This window comes from Lactuca sativa, chromosome 4 (genome assembly GCF_002870075.4).
Source record: "Lactuca sativa cultivar Salinas chromosome 4, Lsat_Salinas_v11, whole genome shotgun sequence".
NCBI classification, from domain to species: Eukaryota; Viridiplantae; Streptophyta; class Magnoliopsida; order Asterales; family Asteraceae; genus Lactuca; species Lactuca sativa.
Genome location: NC_056626.2, coordinates 405,945,281 through 405,966,603, shown reverse-complemented (window position 1 = coordinate 405,966,603; position 21,323 = coordinate 405,945,281). Strand labels below are relative to the sequence as shown.

Here is a 21,323-nt window from a genome sequence, read left to right as displayed (position 1 = left end):
GCTCGAAAAGTAGAGACTAAGTTTCGTCCATATCTTTCACATACGAGCTCCGTTCTTGACTGTCTTTTTATCGTTAAGCTCCTATTAATGAGATCTTCAGTTACCGTTTAGACTGTTTTTGTTAAAAATCGACCGATCTAAAATTCGAATTTCGGGATGTGCACTGCTATGCTAAATCTTAGAAAAAATCATAACTTCCTCGTACGAAGTCGGTTTTGCCGTAAAACTTCGACGGGTCATAACTTCTTCGTTATAACTCGGATTTTGACATTCTTTATATGTACAAAACCCTTGATATATATTCTAAAAGTTGTTTAAGACTGTTTATTCTAAATAGTCATTTGTCGAAAAGTCGTTTTCGACACTAATTTTCTCTAAATTGTCTAACCCAGATCTGCAGGTGTTACACGACGACCTGCTGGCGTCGAAGCTAAGGTGACATTTGTCACCGCTTGGTCTGTCGGCCAAACTGTAGCTAACTGTCACGATGTGAGATTTTCGGTCCCGTATAGATCTATACACATAGTGTCCGCTCTCCCTCTAGGATACTCTGGTTACAAAACTCGACCTAACAAGGATTATTGTTATGTTGTGAAGTAGTATCTCACATTTTTGGTTCATTTAGTTTAAGTAAAGATTAAATGTTATCCTTTTCTTAACAAAGTAGTTAAAACCTCGTATACTTGACTAGTAAAAATAGATTTCTCGCTTGGTTCATAAATTATACCTATTATAACTTATATGTATTATCTGTTTAGCATGATTCTTCATGAACGTACCCCTTTGCTCGACCTGATACAAAGGGAATGATACCGACTGAAGTAACCTTTTATATTCATATATATATATATATATATATATATATATATATATATATATATATATATATATTCAATACATAATTAAGAAAGAAACGACCTTCAGACAAATAATCTCACCTTAAGCCCACATCCAAACAAGGAAAAGGAAGTATGACAGATCATTAGTCCTAAGTCCTTTAAGCCTTATTTATATACATATACATATATAAATATGATTTTGAAAAATATAAGTTCTAAAGAATTTATAAAATATTTAAAAGAGTTTACATAACTTTAAGTCATTTTGGAAGTATTTGGTAATCCTTTATTGTAAAAACAATATTTAAAAGCATGAGAAAACCTTTTATATGATTTGATATCACATGTGAATTGTGTTCAACTTGTATCCCCCCCCCCCACCTAAAAAGCATTTAAATCATTTAAAAAGGTAGATTATAGGGGTATGAACTCACCTTATGTTGGAGATTCGATTGAAGATTTGGTTATAGGACGTTAGCTCCACAAGTGAAGTCTTGCTAACAAAACGAGTCCTAAACACGATTCATACGATACATGTATACTTATAAATGAATATACTCATAAGAGTGATAGGAAAACGAACTAATCTGCAAGTTTAACTTACAAATTAAGGTGTTATAAGCAAAGTTTGAAGACTGCAAGAGGGTTCACGGCCAACTGGGTGTTCACAGCCCAAGAACACTTGGTGTTCTTGAGTTCATGGCCTAACAATCTTGAAGAATGATGAAGATGCAAGTGTTTTCGGCCTAGAAATCCCTATAATTATGATGAAATAATGAACACCTTGAAGATCCAAGCAATATTCTAAGAATAGTTGAAGGCTTGAAAGATGATACTTGAGAGAGAAATGTTGGAGTTTGCGGTCAGAAGTGAAAGAATGAGGAAAAATCAGTCTCACTTATATATATAGGGTAAGGGTTCACGGCCGAGGGCTCGTTTGTGGTCCGACCCTTTGTTTGTGGCCATGCGAGGTTTGCGGCCAAGGTTTGTTGTTCGAAGGGAAGAGAGAAGAAGAGAGGTGCGAAGTTTCTCGGTTCCAACTAATTCCCTTCTTAAACACATAGCACCTTGAATACAAGGTGTAAACACTTATAAAACATTAATCTAATCCATTTAAGATAGAATAAGATTTAAGTTGACCTTAGTTGACCAAATTGACTTTTATAAGAATAGAAATTACAGGTTGTCACATCTACACGGATATATAAGATTCGTTGAAAACGGAGCTCGTATGCGAGAGTTTTGGAATTTCAAAGTTGGGTTTTTACCCTCGCACGCACCGACGTGCAGTTGGGATGAGATTTAGAACCGGAAAACCGGACCGAAACCGTTAGAATTGGAATATATAGAACCGGGTCCGGGTTTAAAAATTGGCTTTATCCAGGTTCCGGGTAATCCGGGTTTGGGTCCATCAGGTCCGGGTAAACCGGGTCTAAAAACCGGAACCGGTTTTTGGAACCGGAACCACTTTTAGGGTCGTAACCGGTTATTGTGAAACGTTTACAAGATGCATATCTTATTCGTTTCAACTCCAATTGACATACGGTTTTTTCCAACATGTAGTTTAGAGTTTGTACATGATTCTAGACTATAAATTTGTCATTTTTAGTTTTATATTCATTGACTTACAGTCCTCAAAAGTCGAGATATCAAAGCTGGAAGTTTTTAGTTTTTTAGCTTTTTTGTATTCGGTGAAAGTTCTAAAACATGCATATCTAATTCGTTTGAAGTCGGATTGACATGTGGTTTTTTCCAACTTCTAGTTTACAGTTTGTACATGAGTTTAGACTATAATTTTGTCATTTTTGGTTTAACAGTCAATGATTTACAGTCCTCTAAAGTTGGGATATCAAAACTGAAAATTTTCAACTTTTCAGCTATTTGTTTTTGTACTTTGTATTATGTGAAAATATTAATACAAGCATATCTCATTCGTTTAAAGTCGGATTGACATGAGAGTTTTTCCAGAGTGTATTTTAGAGTTTGTACATGATTTTAGACTCTAATTTTGTTAATTGTGGTTTCGTATTCAATATGTTACAGTCCCCCAAAGTCGGGATATCAATATGAAAATTTTCAAAGTTCAACCCACTAAGTAGTAAGTAATTACCAAAAAATTCTGGTTTTTTCGGGTTTTCCGGTTCTAAACCCACTTTATCCGGTTCCAACCTACCCACTTTGATGTTTCCGGGTTTTCCGGTTCTAGACCCACTTTACCCGGAACCATACCCGGAACCGAACCGGAACCGGTTCCTATATACCGGTCCGGTTTCTGATTCTATAAAATCCCGTTAACCGGTTCCGGATTTTCCGGGTCTGGGTCCATCTAGTCCGGGTTTGGACCCACTTTCATCCCTAACGTGCAGTACGGCCCATGCATCTGACGGATGGATCCATCCAGATATGGGATGACGTGGCATGAGGAGAGGGCGACATGTGGCAGGATCAATGGCACGCATACAATTTCCCAACGCGCATTGTGTGTCGTGCACCTCCAGATTAGCTATAAATAACGAGCTCCAAACAATTACAACTTAAACCTCCCGCACCTCTCTCTCAACCTCGAAGTTCGTGCCCTCTACCTATATGTCTCTTGAAGCTTCGGATCCCGCTAGTCCACCCTACATCAACAATTTCAACTCTCAATGTGAGTTCACAACCCCATTTTCAAACCCTCTACGGGGGAATACATGTTAAATGCAACTAGCTTTTATAATTATATTGATGTATTAATATTAGTTTGATAATTATACTATTAACATTAGGATGATATTATGCTTGGTAGATGCTGCCCAACTATTTTTCATAATATTATGCTTAGTTGTTACGTTGACTTACAACATGAATAGAAACATACACAAACGTTATGTTGGCCAATTCCCTAGGAAAATCATTTTAGTTTATAATAAATTAGCAACATCTATATCATTATCATTATCATTATCATCATTTCATTATCATACATACTTATAAAGCTAGCATTTTTTACTTGAATCTCATGCATTTGAAACCCCCTTCTTTAACTAATGCAACTCAAAAGTTTTCTTAATCATGATTTAACACTCAAAAGTTTTATAAATTATATTATGTTTAATTAGCATTTATTGAAAAGTTTACTATAAAAAACAAATCTTTTGGGAAGACATGCATTTTAATCATATATAAATTTAAGAAAGAAAACAAGCTTAAAGGTTTTTGTGTTGGGTTGAGGTTTTATGACCATTTTTGGAGATATGTTATTATATTAGAGCTATTAATTTGTAAGTTTGTTATACTAATTCGTTTTTATATTTTCTTCGTTTTTGGATTATTGTAATACAGTCGTTGTATATTGTGGTTTAATCGTTAATATATTGATCATATATTATATAGGGTGATGTCGAAAATATTTAATTAATTATTTTAAATATGTTTTTTTCGTTTTGTAATTGTACCGTTTCAAAAAGAGAATTAATTAAAACTCATACATATGTTATACTTTCCATCTCTCTCTCTCTCTCTCTCTCTCTCTCTCTCTATATATATATATATATATATATATATATATATATATATATATATATATATATATATATATATAATAGAGGTCAAAACACTTCAACCAAAATTCATTTAAAATCTAATATTTCAAATATTTTTTAACAATGATTGTAAAAATTTCAACATGTGTTACTTAGTTGATTGATTAATAAAAATATTAATGTTTTGAAACTCCTAACACTTAAAGTTATATTATTTAATTTGTTAGTTAACTAAAATATTTTTCCTACATACATATAACATTTTTATGTTTGGTTACTCATATTTGTTTATGGAATTTGAAAACAAGGTGTACATAGAATGACTAATTCAATTTCACTAAGGAATCGATACCACTATAGATGTATGTTGTCTTTAACCGGTGGTAGGAGATCCACATACACTTTTTAATTATTTATATTAATGTTTAATAATATCTATTTTATATTTCTATTCACCTTAATTTTTCAGGTACAAATTAAGGAAGATGATTCTCGGCGCACCAACATAAAGTCAAACGTACGCCTTGCAAAATATGTAATTAAAATTAAATATCAAACTTACCAATCGACTTATTTTAAAACTCTTGATGACATTTATGTATAATGATATATTTTGTATGACTTCATTCTTAATGTCAGTGTTTAATATTTGAAAGTTCATATATGAAACCTTGGATGTTTTGGTGTAATATAAATAGTGTAATACAAAGTTTATTAGTTTAATATTGTTTAGTAATAGCTTATTCAAAACAACTTATTTCTTATTTTATCCAAAAATATCGGACATAAGAAAATTAGATTATATTAATGTTATACAAAAACTTATAATATATATTGGATATTATAAAAGTAAAAATATAGTTTATAAGGTATGGACTATATTAGATAGTATCAAAATATAAGCTGATGGATTTTTATGTTATTTGATAATTCGGTTAATGTCCAAAACATGACTAAAAACGTAAATTTTAACATATTTCTATTTTTTCTCATAATTATCTTAACCAATTAAATGAAGGGTTTTATGCATAAGAACAATCTTATATGCTCATACAAACCCTAATGCTTGGATCTAGGTTTCTCTACCGAACATGCACTTAATCCAAGACTTGCAAACCCTAATCTAGCATACAAACTTCGAAATTAACACTATAAGAACATATATAAGTGATTACCTCTTTCAATTGGCTTGAAATCCTTTGGATCTTCTTGTTCTTGAGCTTAGAGTCACAAGTGTAACTCCTCTAATGGCTTACAAACACCACAAGCAAGAAGGAAACTTTGAGAGAGGAGGGAGGAAGTTTAATTTCAGCCTAGGGTTTCTCTTAGGAAGCAAGTGGATGAGAATTGAAGGCTCGGGGTCTTATATATATTGTAGGCTGCTAGGGGTTCAGTCTAAACCCTAATGGACAACTTAATCACCAAGCAGCCCAAGGATCCTTCTTGAATAAGGCCTTGGACGAAAATATGATTATCCTTCATCATAATTTCGTTCCCCCTTAGTCCATTAGGTTTCCCAGCCCAAAACTCAACTATCACACATTTGACAGTTTATGCCCCTTTATTCAATTAGTCTCTTTTAGTCACCAAATTAATTCCTAATTAATTTATGACTAATACTAACTAAATAAATATGATTTCTCCTTTAATATATTATTCTTATAATATATTAATAAATCATATTATCCTCTCTTTCTCATCAAATTACCCTGTCAAGTTGCTTCGGTGAAAGCAACCCAAAAGGACCATGCACAACCGGGTCAAGTACATACCAAATATAGTTACGGGCTTAGAGACTAATCCAATAGTCTCCCACTTGGATAAGTCTAGTAACTACATCTCACATATGACTTCAGAATCCGGTTTAGCAATCATAGCTCTTATATGCTTCTGTCAACTCTAATCAAAATCTCATCCTTTAGAAAAGGGATCATTAATCCTCTGTTCTAGATATCATGATGACAATCACATGGAACATAGTCATACTTATTGTTCATCATATTGTTCCTCGTTCTCTGATTTGTTTGACATAGAACTTAGTTGAACACATCAACTTTGTTCTGACCGGGCCCGACACATAAGTCAAACCAAATCATCAAGTGGACAGACATCGCTTTTATCCTCTCAGAATAAAAGGAACAAAAAAACTTTGACTTATATGCATTTATTATTCACTGGCTAAATCATACACAACCATATATTTTATAACATCAAGTTACTGATGCGTTTATGCATTGTCAATGCACAATTAACCAATAAACAATAACCATATCTCTAGGTTTAAAGATTATATGATATTATCGTCTTGCGATCACTCATGATAAATTCCATGAAGTGATACAAGCAAGCGCGGGTTTATTCCAATGCTCAAATCACAATTCATAAGCACTCATGAACTTTGCAGCAAACCTTTGCCATGTCCAAAACCTTTTAGACAATCTACAAACAAATTCATGACAGTCTTCTTTCATATCTACTTCCAACATATGAGCGACTGTGGACTGTTTGAATAATCTTATTATTCAGGAAGTCAAAACATGCAAAATTGAAACAATCGATAAATAATCAACACAAGATAGTATCTTTACTTATAAATAACACACCTTTATTTATTCATCAAATGTCAAGTACAAATTTATCCATTACACGTTTCTTATCTAATCTAAACTTATATCGTCCTTCAGCCTAATGCTCCTAGCGTGTTGTAAGTGCTTAACCCTACTCAGTCCCTTCGTAAGAGGATCTGCTGGGTTATCTTCTGACTATACCCTCTTCACTACGAGGATTCCCTCTTCTACTCGATGTCTAATGAAATGGTATTTTCTGTCAATATGTCTGGATCTACCGTGATCCCTTGGTTCCTTGGTTAAGGCAACCGCTCCTTCGTTATCACAGAAAATCTCCATGGGATCCTTTATGGATTGCACAACTCCAAGGTCTCCAATGAAGTTCTTCAGCCATATTGCCTCTTTCGACGCTTCACTTGCTGCAATGTACTCTGATTCACACGTTGAATCAGCCACAGTCTCCTACTTAGAACTTTTCCAAGTCACTGCTCCTCCGTTAAAGGTAAAGACCCAGCCTGACTGCCAACGATAATTATCCCAATCCGTTTGGAAACTAGCGTCACTGTACCCTCGTACCCTCAAGTCATCACTCCCACCGAGGACTAGAAACCATTCCTTGGTCCTCCGAAGGTACTGAAGAATATTCTTGATAGCAATCCAATGCGCTCTGCCAGGGTTCCCTTAATATCTACTGACCATGCTCAAAGCGAAGGCCACATCAGGGCGAGTACAGGTCATAGCGTACATAATAGAGCCAACTGCGGAAGCGTAAGGTACTCAGCTCATATCAGTTATTTCTGCCTCTATACTCGGGCATTGAGTCTTACTCAACTTGGTATTGCTTTAAATTGGCAGCTCCCCTTTCTTGGAATTTTCCATACTAAAACGCTTTAGTACCTTATCCAAGTATGTATCCTGACTGAGTCCTATCAGTCTTTCACTTCTGTTTCTTACTATCCGTATTCCAAGAATATATGCAGCCTCTTCGAGGTCCTTCATAGCGAAACACTTCCCAAGCCAGGACTTGACCTCCTGCAAGGTCGAGACGTCGTTTCCTATGAGCAGTATGTCATCGACATACAATACGAGGAAGCTTACTATACTCCCACTGGCCTTGACATACACACATGACTCATCTTTGCTTCGAAGAAAACCAAACTCTTTGACCTTCTCGTCAAAACAAAGATTCCATCTGCAAGACGCTTGCTTTAATCCATAAATGGATTTCTCAAGCTTACACACTCTATTTGGATGCTTCGCATCGACAAAACCCTCTGGCTGATTCATGTAAACATCCTCAGCCAACTTTCCATTAAGAAAAACGGTTTTTACATCTATTTGCCATATTTCATAATCATGAAACGCAGCTATTGCGAGCATCACCCTAATAAACTTTATCTTCGCAACTGGTGAGAAGGTATCATCATAGTCAACTCTAGGAGTTTGAGTAAAGCCCTTCGCAACCAATCGCGATTTATAAGTGTGCACATTCCCATCCATGTCTGTTTTCTTCTTGAAGATCCACTTGCACCCGACTGTCTTACGACCCGACACATTATCAACCAAATTCCAAACTTTGTTGTCGTACATGGACTGAATCTCGTTGTCCATCGCCTCCTTCCATTTAGCAGACTCTGGGCCTGCCATGGCTTCCTTGTAGCTGTTAGGTTCGTCCAAATTCACTAGTGTACTATCACTAATAAATGTATCCCCTTCAGTAGTAATATGGAATCCATACAACTGGGGTGGAACACTAGTCCTACTGGAACGTCGAAGAGGTAAGGATTCGTCAATAGGTTCAACAGGAGTTTCCTCCTCAGGTTTAGTGCCAATGTTAGAAGTTCCTTCATCGCTTTGTTCTTGAATCTCTTCAAGATCAATTTGCCTCCCACTGTCCTCTTGGCTTACGAGTTCTCTTTCTCGTAAAACCCCTCTCCTCGCAACAAAGACAACATTTTCACTCGGTCTGTAGAAGAGATAGCCAAAAGACTTCTGTGGATAGCCGATGAAATAACACTTCTCACTACGAGGTTCGAGCTTGTCGTGAGTCTCTTGTCTTACGAAAGCCTCGCAACCCCAAACATTGATGTGTGCCAACGAGGGAGCTTTCGTTGTCCACATCTCGTGAGGTGTTTTGGCAACTTTCTTCGTGGGAACTAAATTACGGATATGGGCGGCCGTCTGTAAGGCGTACCCCTAGAAAGCTATTGTTAACGAAGCCCGACTCATCATAGAACGAACCATGTCCAACAAGGTCCGATTACGTCTCTCAGCCACACCATTCAATTGCGGCGTTCCCAGAGGCCTCAATTGCGAAACGATTCCGCATTCTTTTAGATAGTCGTGAAATTCAAGACTTAGGTACTCTCCTCCTCGGTCTGACCGAAGCATCTTGATTTTCCTGCCCAGCTGATTCTCCACTTCATTCTTAAACTCTTTGAACTTTTCAAAGGTTTCTGACTTTTGCTTGATTAAGTAGATATATCCATATCTGCTATAATCATCTGTAAAAGTCACGTAGAAGCGGCAAGCATCCCTTGTGGTGGATCTAAAGGGCCCACACACATCGGTGTGTATGAGATCCAATAGACCCTCACCCCTTTCACAAGTGTCAGTAAAGGGTGACTTGGTCATCTTCCCAACCAAACAAGATTCACACACGTTATCGTCCCTAAGGTCAAATGACTCCAACACTCCATCCTTTTGGAGTTGGGCTATGCGTTTCTTGTCCACATGGCCAAGGCGACAATGCCACAAGCATGCTTTGTCTAAACTATTAAACAAATCAACATTCAACACATCATTTCCTAAATTGTCTACAACCAACACAGATTCATATATTCCATTACAAGGATATGCATTGAAATAAAAAAACACCATTCAAATAAACATTAATAGAACCATTACTATTATCAAATGAATATCTGAAACCTTGTCTATATAATCCATGAAAAGAAATGATGTTTCTTGCCATATCTGGCGAATATCAACAATTGTTTAAATCTAATCCTAACCCATTACTCAACACTAAAGAATAAACTCCAACTTTGGTCACCGACGACTATCTTCTGTTTCCCATTATCAAGTTTATTTTCCCATGTTCCACCTCTCTACTTCTTTTTAGGCCCTACAAAACAGAGCAAATGTGGAAACCACATCCTGTATCAATAACCCATGAAGTAGCAAGTGATGAGTCGTTAGATTTAATAGAATACATACTTGCATAGGTGGGCTTTATCTTCCCATCTCCAATATCTTGTAGATATTTGGGGAAGCTTCGTTTCCAGTGGCCCTTCTCGTGGCAATAAAAACACTCTACTTGCTTAGGGTCGGAGGAGGGCTTAGCAGGACCTGCTTTGGTTCCGCTAAAAGAGGAACCATCTTGGGACTTTCCCTTTTGGTGGCTCTTAGACGAAGCCTTCCTCTTCTTACCTCTTCCTTGCCCTATTGCCAAAACAGGGGCCAAATCAGTAGGAGTTGATGCAATAGATTTATCCTTTAGGTTGCACTCAGCAGTTCTCAACAATCCTTGAAGCTTGCTCAAGGTGACCTCCTCTTTGTTCATGTGGTAGGTCATTCCGAACTGGTTGTAGCATGGAGGCAAGGAATGGAGAATGATGTCGATAGCCAAATCCTCATCAAAGTTAACATTCAACTTTAGAAGACGATCAACATACCTCGACATCTTCTGCAGATGCGAGGTCAAGGATTCTCCGCTCCCCATCTTAGCAGTGATCATGTTAGTGATGATCTCATAATGCTCTTGCCTCGCGCTTTGGTGATACCTATCCATTAAAACTTGATGCATATCGAATGGATACATGTCCTCATATGACTTCTGGAGTTCTGCGTTTATAGTCACAAGCATGATGCAATGAACCTTCGTTGCATCACGTTCATGAGCCTCAAAGGCAGTGATTTCTTCAGCAGTGGCAGTTTCTGGATTGATCTTTTCAAGCTTCTCGTCGAGGACATACTCTTTGTCCTCCTATCAAGTGATCATTCGGATGTTTCGGATCCACTCGTTGAAGTTGTTGCCATTAAAGATCACTTTCCCACACAAATTCACGAGTGAGAATCCACCAGTAGCTGCAGGAGTGTTGTTAGCGTTCGACATCTGAAAATAGAAAAGGACAAGTTTGATTAGAAAGAATCCCCAATTTAACACCCAAATGAACAAATAGGGATAGGATCCAACAACATTATTTACAACTTAGAAAGGGATGCCATACTCTAAAAGTAAATAATTTGAAGGTAAGTGAATGACGATTCACTAATTTCCACCATGAAAAACGAAATGAAATTAAGTTTTAAATGTATTTGACAACTCCTAGATCTTTGAGATTCATTGAACTTTTCAATGACATGTTTAAATCTCGATATGCACTTCAAATTTGCGACTGGGATACCGAGGATCGCAAACAAGTCGTGAATAACCATGTGAATCAACATGGTGCACCTAATGTCTCTATCACCTAATCAATGTGCCGGTAAACCACACACGCTCCATTGATCTATGACAAACACCGGCCACCCTTCGCCACCAATGTCAATCCCAAATTAATGTTTCGGTTAACCATGCACGCTCCACTAACAATTGACAAAAGTGCAAAGTGCAATTCCATGGAATAACATCATTTTCACATTTTACCCTAAAGTAACTAAGATTGGGAATTTGTAAAACATTATAGTTACTTTGTAAATTCATTATACTTATAATGAGGAATTAAGTGCCCTATCATATCTGTTCGGCTAACGACCCTCCACCAGTCAAGCAAGCGGTGGGTGTGAGTGTACACCCATTAAGCGTCATTTTATAGGCAACAACCTTATACCCACCTTATAGACTGGCTTCGTGAATGAGGCTTACTAGCAATAAGACTAGCTTATTCTTATACATATATGTTAATTAATCTTGTAATAATAGTATAGGGTTGAATTTTAAACTTGTAAAATTCTAAGGATTTGAAATTTAAATCATTCAAAATTAAACTTTTAATCATAAAATTTAAATTTCAAAACTTGAGGACAAGTTTTGAACTTTTCAAAACACAATGGATCAAATAACAAATAAGATAAATTAAACAATTAATTTTATGATTATCTATATTTGACCTAATCCAATTTTAGTCACAAGAAAATTACCAAATAATTTAAATAATCCATATTTATCATATAAGGAAACTATTATTCAAAAGATTTAAAATTATCTTTTGCTTTGGTAAGGATAATCATTTGCATACAATAAAATTTGGATTTTATTATAAAAAAACGATTTTGGCATCAATCCAAGACTTGCAAACCCTAATCTAGCATACAAAATTCAAAATTAACACTATAAGAACAGATCTAAGTGATTACCTCTTTCAATTGGCTTGAAATCCTTTGGATCTTCTTGTTCTTGAGCTTAGAGTCACAAGTGTAACTCCTCTAATGGATTACAAACACCACAAGCAAGAAGGAAACTTTGAGAGAGGAGGGAGGAAGTTTAATTTCAGCCTAGGGTTTCTCTTGGGATAAATTGAAGGCTAGGGTTCTTATTTATACTGTAGGCTGCTAGGGTTTCAGTCTAAACCCTAATAGACAACTTAGTCACCAAACAGCCCAAGGATCCTTCTGGAATAAGGCTTGGACGGAAATATGATGATCCTTCATCATAATTGCATTCCCCCTTAGTCCATTAGGTTTCCCAGCCCAAAACTCAACTATCACACATTTGACAGCTTATGCCCCTTTATTCAATTAGTCTCTTTTAGTCACCAAATTAATTCCTAATTAATTTATGACTAATACTAACCAAATAAATATAATTTCTCCTTCAATATATTATTCTTATAATATATTAATAAATCATATTATCCTCTCTTTCTTATCAAATTACCCTATCAAGTTGCTTTGGTGAAGGCAGCCCAAAAGGACCATGCACAACCGGGTCAAGTACATACCAAATATAGTTACGGGCTTAGACACTAATCCAACATTAAATGCATTTTTGCACAACGCACGAAGTTACACCTAGTATTCTTATAAAGGAAACATTTTTCCTTTCACCACATTTATTTGAAACTCTCATGTATTTTTTCTTTCACAACATTCATTTGAAACTCCCATGACTTTTCAATTTATTCTAATAATAATTATAATTTGGTTAATTAGCTTAAATTAATATCAAACCTAAAGTGTAATCATATATAAACTAAATTTCAATATTAAAATTATATTTTTACTTTTACTTATAAAGTTATGTTTTTTAACTTTTAACATATTATATTTAATTTGTTAGTTTAAATATATTGTTGGATGTTAACCATTATCATTTTAAAGATACAATTTTGAAACAATTTGTATAAAATACTTAAATTATTAATTTAAATATAACATTACGGGGTCAACTTAAATATAAATTTTAGTTTAACTTAAACAACCCAAAAAATATTTTGTAAATAGTTAAAAGTGATAAATTGTAGGGTCTTTCTAATAAAGATTATAAGTTGGTTAATAAGGTTAAATAAATATCAAATCTAAAGTGTAATTAAAAATAAACTAAATTTCAATTTTAAAATAATATATTTATTTCTACTTATAAAGTTATGTCTTTAATTTTTAATATATTATACTTAATTTATTAGATTTAAAATGTTGTTATATGTAAACCATATCAGTTTAAAGCTATAACTTTTGAACAGTTTGAACAAAATACTTATATTGTTAATTTAAATATAATATTACAATGTCAGCTTAATATAATTTCAGTTCCATTTAAAAAATCAAAGAATATTTTGTAAATAGTTAAAAGTGATAAATTGTAGTGATAAATGGAAAAACTAAATTGTAATCTAAATTAAACTAAAATATTTCCTAAATATATTTTTATAACCGTTAAGAGTTTTCAAATAAGTAACTTAAAATAACTTAAAATAATAATACTTAAAAATAATTTTATATAAATGATTATATTGTTACCTTAAAAAACAAAAAACAATGTTTGATATTTTAAATAATTCATATGATAGAAATTAAAACATTAAGCAAATAAATTTTAAAAAATTAATTAACGATAACAACAATTATAAATAACATTAAACCATATATTATATTTAATTTTATTCATGTGTAACTCGCTGGTAGAATTCATTTAAACGATTGAGATTATGAAGTTATAATAGATGTATATATTATCATATAATTCAAAATAATCAATATATTATATCAATTTAGTATACGAATTATTATATCAAATTTAACAATAACGTTATTGTTATATTGAAAAAAAAATATATGTAAAGACTTCAATTATATATGTGTTTCTGCGCATTACAATGTCAGCTTAAATATAAATTTAATTCCACTTAAAAAACCAAAGAATATTTTATAAATAGTTAAAAGTGATAAATGCAAAAACTAAATTGTAATCTCAATTTAACTAAAATATTTCTAAAATATATTTTTATAATCATTAAAAATTTCCAAATAAGTAGCTTAAAATAAATTACAATAATAATAGTTAAAAATAACTCTATATAAATGATTATATTGTTACATGTAAAATCAAAAAATAATGTTTGATGTTTTAAATAATTACAATGATAGAAATTAAAACATTAAGCAAATAAATTTTAAAAAATTAATTAACAATAACAACAAATATAAATAACATTAAACCATATATTATATTTAATTTTATTCATGTGTAACTCGTGGGTAGAAGTCATTCAAACGATTGAGATTACGAAGTTATAATAGATGTATATATTATCATATAATTCAAAATAATCAATATATTATATCAATTTAGTATATAGATTATTATATCAAATTCAACAACAACGTTATTGTTATATTTTAAAAAAACATATATTTGTAAAGACTTCAGCTATATAGGTGTTTCTGCGCAACTTATATGATAATATATAGATATATTATAACTAGATAATATCAATCGTTTAAATGACTTCTACCCGTAAGTTACACATGAATAAAATTAAATATAATATATGGTTTTATGTTATTTATAGTTGTTATTGTTTATTAATTTTTTAAATTTTATTTGCTTTGTGTTTTAATTTCTATCATTATAATTATTTAAAACATGAAACTTTGTTTTTTGATTTTAAAGGTAAGTGTTTCTTAAAAGTCTTCTTTAACTTATTATAACAATAAGTTGTTTAAAACTAAAGAACAATAATTTTAAATGATAATAACATCAATTTATAAATTACACAACGTTAACAATAAATAAATTGTATTTTAAATGAACATCATTATTGAAACTAGAAAATAATCGCATAAGTAAAGTTTTAAATTAATTAATCATAACAATTTTTTAAAATAATATTAAATAGATAATTATATTTAGTTTTATTAATGAGGTAGGTGGGTTGATGTCAATGTATAATATTGTTCAAAATATTATGTCAAAGTTAATATCAATAATATAACCATTTTAAACATATATTTTTCAACATTTTAACAATATATTTTTAACCTACAATGCACAACGCACGATAATTCGTCTAATATACTCATAAAGGAAACATTTTTCATTTTACCACATTCATTTGAAACTCCCATGCATTTTTCCTTTCACCACATTCATTTGAAACTCCCATGACTTTTCAATTTTTTCTAATAATGATTATAAGTTGGTTAATAAGGTTAAATAAATATTAAACCTAGAGTGTAATCATATATAAACTAAATTTCAATATTAAAAGAATATCTTTACTTCTACTTATAAAATTATGTTTTTAACTTTTAACATGTTATACATAATTTATTAGTTTTAATATATTGTTGAATGTAAACCATTATCATTTTAAAGCTACAACTTTTGAACAATTTGTATAAAATACTTAAATTATCTAACATTACAGGGTTAACTTAAATATAAAATTTAGTTTAACTTAAACAACCCAATGAATATTTTAAAAATAGTTAAAAGTGATAAGTTGTATTGTCTTTCTAATAATGATTATAAGTTGGTTAAAGATTAAATAAATATCAAACCTAAAGCGTAATCATAAATAAACTAAATTTCAATATTAAAATAATATATTTATTTCTACTTATAAAGTTATGTCTTTCACTTTTAACAATATTATACTTAATTAATTAGAATTAATATGTTGATGTATCTAAACCATTATCGGTTTAAAGCTACAACTTTTGAACAATTTGAAGAAAATACTTAAAGTGTTAATTTAAATATAATATTACAGTGTCAACTTAAATATAAATTTTAGTTCCACTTAAAAAACCCAAAGAATATTTTGTGAATAGTTAAAAGTGATAAATTATAGTGCTAAATGCAAAAACTAATTTGTAATATCAATTTAACTAAAATATTTTCTAAAGATATTTTTATAATCGTTAAAAGTTTTTAAATAAGTAGCTTAAAATAACTTACAATAACAATAGTTAAAAATAACTCTATATAAATGATTATTTTGTTACCTGTAAAATCAAAAAAACAATGTTTGATGTTTTGAATAATTATAATGAAAGAAATTAAAACGTTAAGCAAATAAATTTTAAAAATTAATTAACAATAACAACAATTATAAATAACATTAAACCATATAATTATATTTAATTTTATTCAAGAGTAACTCGCGGTTAGAAGTTATTCAAACGATTGAGATTAGACAATTATAATAGATGTATACATTATCATATAATTCAAAATAATCAATATATTATATCAATTTAGTATACAAGTTATTATATCAATTTAACAACAACGTTATTGTTGTATTTAAAAAAAACATATGTTTGTAAAGATTTCAACTATATAGCTGTTTCGCGCAGACATTCATTTAGTTAATACATGTACAACGCACAAAATATAACTTTCCAAATTTTAAAAGTGGGCTTCCATTCTTATCTTTTAAATGGATTTTTAGGTTTTAATAATTTAACAGACTTAACTTTTTAATATTTCTGAAAAAAATATAGGAATTACAATATAATAATATAAATATTAAGTAATTTAATAATTAAATATAAAACTAATAATTAATAACATAATTATTAAGGAATTAAAATGAAAAATATAATTATAAATTGATTGATTTTACAAATTCGTAAAATTAAGTAATTAAAACAATCAGAAAAAGAGGTGAAGGTGGTGATGAGGGAGAGAGAGAGAGTTATGTTAGGCCGGACGGAGTGGGGTGAGAGAAAGAGTGAGGAAAGCTTCCCTCCCCTCTTGAACACCACTCCCTGGGTGAGGGAAAAATGTGTGGGAAAAGAGGTGGGGGGGAGAGGGTGCCGCACTCTCTCTCTTCTTCTCATTGGCCAATTATTATTATTATTATTATTATTTTTATCTTTTTTAATATTTATAAAATTATATACCTACTATAAAAATATAAAAAATATAAAAAATATATCAAAATTCATGGTTTTTAATTCCCTACAAAATGAGTATAATATATGTATGAAATATATTAAAAAAAAAAGTGAGAGAAAGACTTCTCACCCATTCATTGGCTTTTTGGCGAGGAAAAGGAAAGTGACGGAAAGAGATGTATGACCCACCAAAAGTAAGGGAAGAGTCTCTCTCGCACCCTCCGGTCTTATCTGTTGTGAGTGGTTGGTGATTTCATTTTTTATTTATTTTTAATTATTGAAGGGGTGGGATTTTATTTTATTTTATTTATAATTGTTTAAGTACTAAAACAAACAAAAAAATGTTAAAAAAAAATAATAATAAGAGCAAAACAGTAAAAAATAAGTGTCGATTTTAGATATTCCATATAAATCGAAAACCTTTTTAGATAATATCCATAAGTTTTAAAAAGATCCATATCAATTTGCCACCCCTAAATTATCAATCCGAATTTGTATGATCATCAACATATTAAAGGGAATGAAAGTTAGTTTTCTCAAACAATTAGGGGTGGTAACTGTAAATATGAAAAGAAAAGTCCAAAACCTTTTTCTTACATATTCCAAACTAGATCACACATCAGCGGCGGACATTGGCTGTCCGACTTCCAACGCCGGCGTCTGTCACTCTCTCCCACATACACACCCACACCCAGTGAGATATTTCGAATTTTATAAGCGTGTATGCCTGCAACTTGCCATAAATAATTTAGATTTTAAGCAGCACCCACAGTGAACTAATAGATTCCTTGCTTGGTTCTTTGGAAAAAAAAAGGATTTACAGCTAGGGTTTTCATCGTAAAAGCAAGCTGAAATCATAGCTCCGGGAGTGAACCAGCGGTTGTTCTGTATCTAACAGGAAAATGAAGTCAACTGTTAGCGAACTCATTCGCCGGAAAAGATTATTGAAGCATGTTTTGCTAGGACTAATTGCAGTGCTCGGATTGATTTGTTTGTACAATGGTTCGACATTTGCTCCTGGAGCGGAAGAAGTTATTAGTTTGGACGATGGTACGGATCCGATCACCGGAAGTTTTCGACCTAAACGTGATTATTTCGATGAATTGTTTGAAGATCAAGAACAAAACCCCGAGGTTCCCAAAAGCTTACCTGTAAGTTGTTTATGAGGATTGTTATAGATTTCTAGAATCAGTACATTGATTTGATTAACATTGATTTTTTGTTCGTTTGGTTTGAAGGTTTGTGATACTCGACACTCGGAGTTGATACCTTGTTTGGATAGACATCTTATCTACCAATTGAAGTTGAAGCTTAATTTGACTCTAATGGAGCATTATGAACGACATTGTCCGCCTGCAGAACGACGATACAATTGTCTAATTCCGCCTCCATCTGGATACAAGGTTAGTTATGATTCTTCTCTGTTTCCTTCCAGTTCAGATCTCCAAAGCGTTCAATGTGATTAGCGTTATAATTCCAGATCCCAATCAGGTGGCCGGAAAGTAGAGATGAGGTTTGGAAGGCAAATATACCCCATACACATCTTGCGCAGGAGAAATCCGATCAAAATTGGATGATAGTGATGGGAGAAAAAATCAGGTTTCCTGGCGGAGGAACTCATTTTCATTCTGGTGCTGATAAGTACATAGCTTCCATTGCATCTGTAGGTCACCTTTATCAATGTCTTTTTTGTCAAATTAGGGCATCCTTTAACTTGCATAATCATGATTCATTGTATAGATGCTCAAGTTTCCTGGTGACAAGCTCAACAATGGAGGAAACATCCGAACTGTTCTTGATGTGGGATGTGGGGTAGCAAGTTTTGGAGCTTATCTTTTACCCCTAGGAATCATAGCCATGTCTTTAGCACCAAATGATGTACATCAAAATCAAATCCAATTTGCACTTGAACGTGGGATTCCATCAACATTAGGAGTCTTGGGTACCAAAAGACTTCCATACCCAAGTAGATCATTTGAAATGGCTCATTGTTCACGTTGTAGGATTGATTGGCTTCAAAGAGATGGGATTCTACTCCTGGAATTGGACAGATTACTTAGACCAGGAGGCTATTTTGTGTACTCTTCACCAGAAGCATACGCACATGATCCTGAAAATAGAAGGATTTGGAATTCTATGCATGATCTATTAAGAAGAATGTGTTGGAGAGTTGTTTCAAGAAGAGATCAAACTGTTATTTGGGCCAAATCTTTAAGTAACAGCTGTTACCTTAAAAGACCATTAGGAACCAACCCTCCTCTATGCAGCTCAGATAATGATCCTGATGTGAGTTGGAATGTGCATATGAAGGCTTGCATTACCCAATACACTACAAGTAAGTTTATTTTGTTATAATATTGTTACTTGAATACAAATTCACATTTTGGATGCATTTTTTTTTTGTAATATAGAGATGCATAAAGGAAAAGGGAGTGGGCTTGAACCATGGCCAAGTAGGCTTACGGGCCCACCACCTCGCCTTGATGAAATTGGTGTTAGTGTTGATCAGTTTCAAGAAGACAGTGTAAGTATCTAAAATAAATGAAAAAGAAGTAAACTTTTTTGTTGATAATTGGTTTATGAAGTAATTATGTTATATGATGCAGGATACATGGCATCATAGAGTGATGGAGTACTGGAAGCAGATGAGATCTGTGATACAGAAAAATTCCATTAGAAATGTGATGGATATGAACTCAAATCTTGGTGGATTTGCTGCTGCTCTTAAGGAGAAAGATGTTTGGGTGATGAATGTTGCTCCTGTAAACATGTCTTCAAGGTTGAAGATTGTTTATGACAGAGGATTAATTGGAACAGTTCATGATTGGTATGCACTTTTTACATTTAACTCCCTCAAAATCTTTTTTTTTTAATACCCATTAACCCTTTGATGATAAATATGTTGAAGTTTTAACAATGGGTGTTTCGTGTGTGAATCTTTTTCAACATATCCACATCCAAATGGGTGGGTTGACTAATGGGTCAAAATGAGTATTTTCACTAAAGTCAAAACGGGCCGTCGATCCGAGTTGACCTATTTCTTTTTTAAACATACCCATTAATCTTTTTCAGATAAAGATGACAAATTTGTTAAAATTAGAATAATGGGTGTTGCATATGTGAATCTTTTTCAACGTATCCACATACAAATGGGTGGGTTGACTAATGGGTCAAAGTGGGTCTATCCAGGTTGACCTATTAACCTTTTGAAGATAAAGATGACAAATTTGTTAAAATTAGAATAATGGGTGTTGCAGGTGTGAATCTTTTTCAACATATCCAAGAACTTATGACCTACTTCATGCATGGAGAGTTTTTTCAGAAATTCAAGATCGAGGTTGTAGTGTTGAAGATTTATTAATTGAAATGGATCGAATGTTAAGGCCAGAAGGATTTGTGATCATAAGAGACAAATCATCTATAGTTGACCATATAAGAAAGTTCTTGACAGCTCTAAAATGGGATGGATATTCATTAGAGGTTGAACCAAAAATTGATCCTCTTTCTTTAAACGACGAACGTGTTGTAATTGCCAGAAAACAACTATGGGGAGATGATGATGATGATGAAATTTTATAAAAATGGATTTCTTTTAAGAATGTTTAAAATGAATTTAGGGAGATGATGTGATTGGATATATGTTGAAAATTTTGGTTGTAAATCATTGGGATTTGAGTAAAGAAGGAATTAGATAAAAAAAATTTAAGTAACTAGTTTTTTAGTTTAATTCTTCTTAATGTATCTCAACATTTTTCATATCTATGGAAATCTTGTTTAGTGTATTTTTAACATCTATTTTTATTAAGTTCACATGTATATCAAGTATAGTACAATAGGAAAGTGGTAAAATTGTATGACACAGTTTGATGCACACCATTAGATTCTATCTCTATGATGTGCATTTTTGCTACGATTCAACCAATTACATTAGACCAACCCTTTTGTAATGAATGGAATACCACACCAATAGGCATGGAAGTTATCTTATATAAATACTAGAAAATGATACAGTATACACCCCTCAAGTATACAATAAATCTAATAGT

The 21,323-nt window shown here is 32.5% G+C and overlaps 1 protein-coding gene across 2 annotated transcripts; it reads left to right on the top strand.

The window, feature by feature from the left end:
- The first annotated feature begins 17,846 nt into the window (after nucleotides 1-17,846).
- Nucleotides 17,847-21,059, top strand: LOC111883052 (probable methyltransferase PMT9). Of its 2 annotated transcripts, XM_023879416.3 has the most exons (8): nucleotides 17,851-17,998; nucleotides 18,092-18,428; nucleotides 18,516-18,680; nucleotides 18,758-18,940; nucleotides 19,018-19,612; nucleotides 19,689-19,801; nucleotides 19,884-20,104; nucleotides 20,535-21,059. In XM_023879416.3, exons 2-8 carry the CDS (start codon nucleotides 18,180-18,182, stop codon nucleotides 20,854-20,856), a joined length of 1,848 nt encoding a protein of 615 aa, XP_023735184.1. In that variant the 5' UTR covers nucleotides 17,851-17,998; nucleotides 18,092-18,179; the 3' UTR covers nucleotides 20,857-21,059. The 2 variants fall into 2 exon arrangements, with proteins under 2 accessions (XP_023735183.1, XP_023735184.1); XM_023879415.3 differs by having other exon boundaries at nucleotides 17,847-18,428.
- The last annotated feature ends 264 nt before the right edge of the window (nucleotides 21,060-21,323 follow it).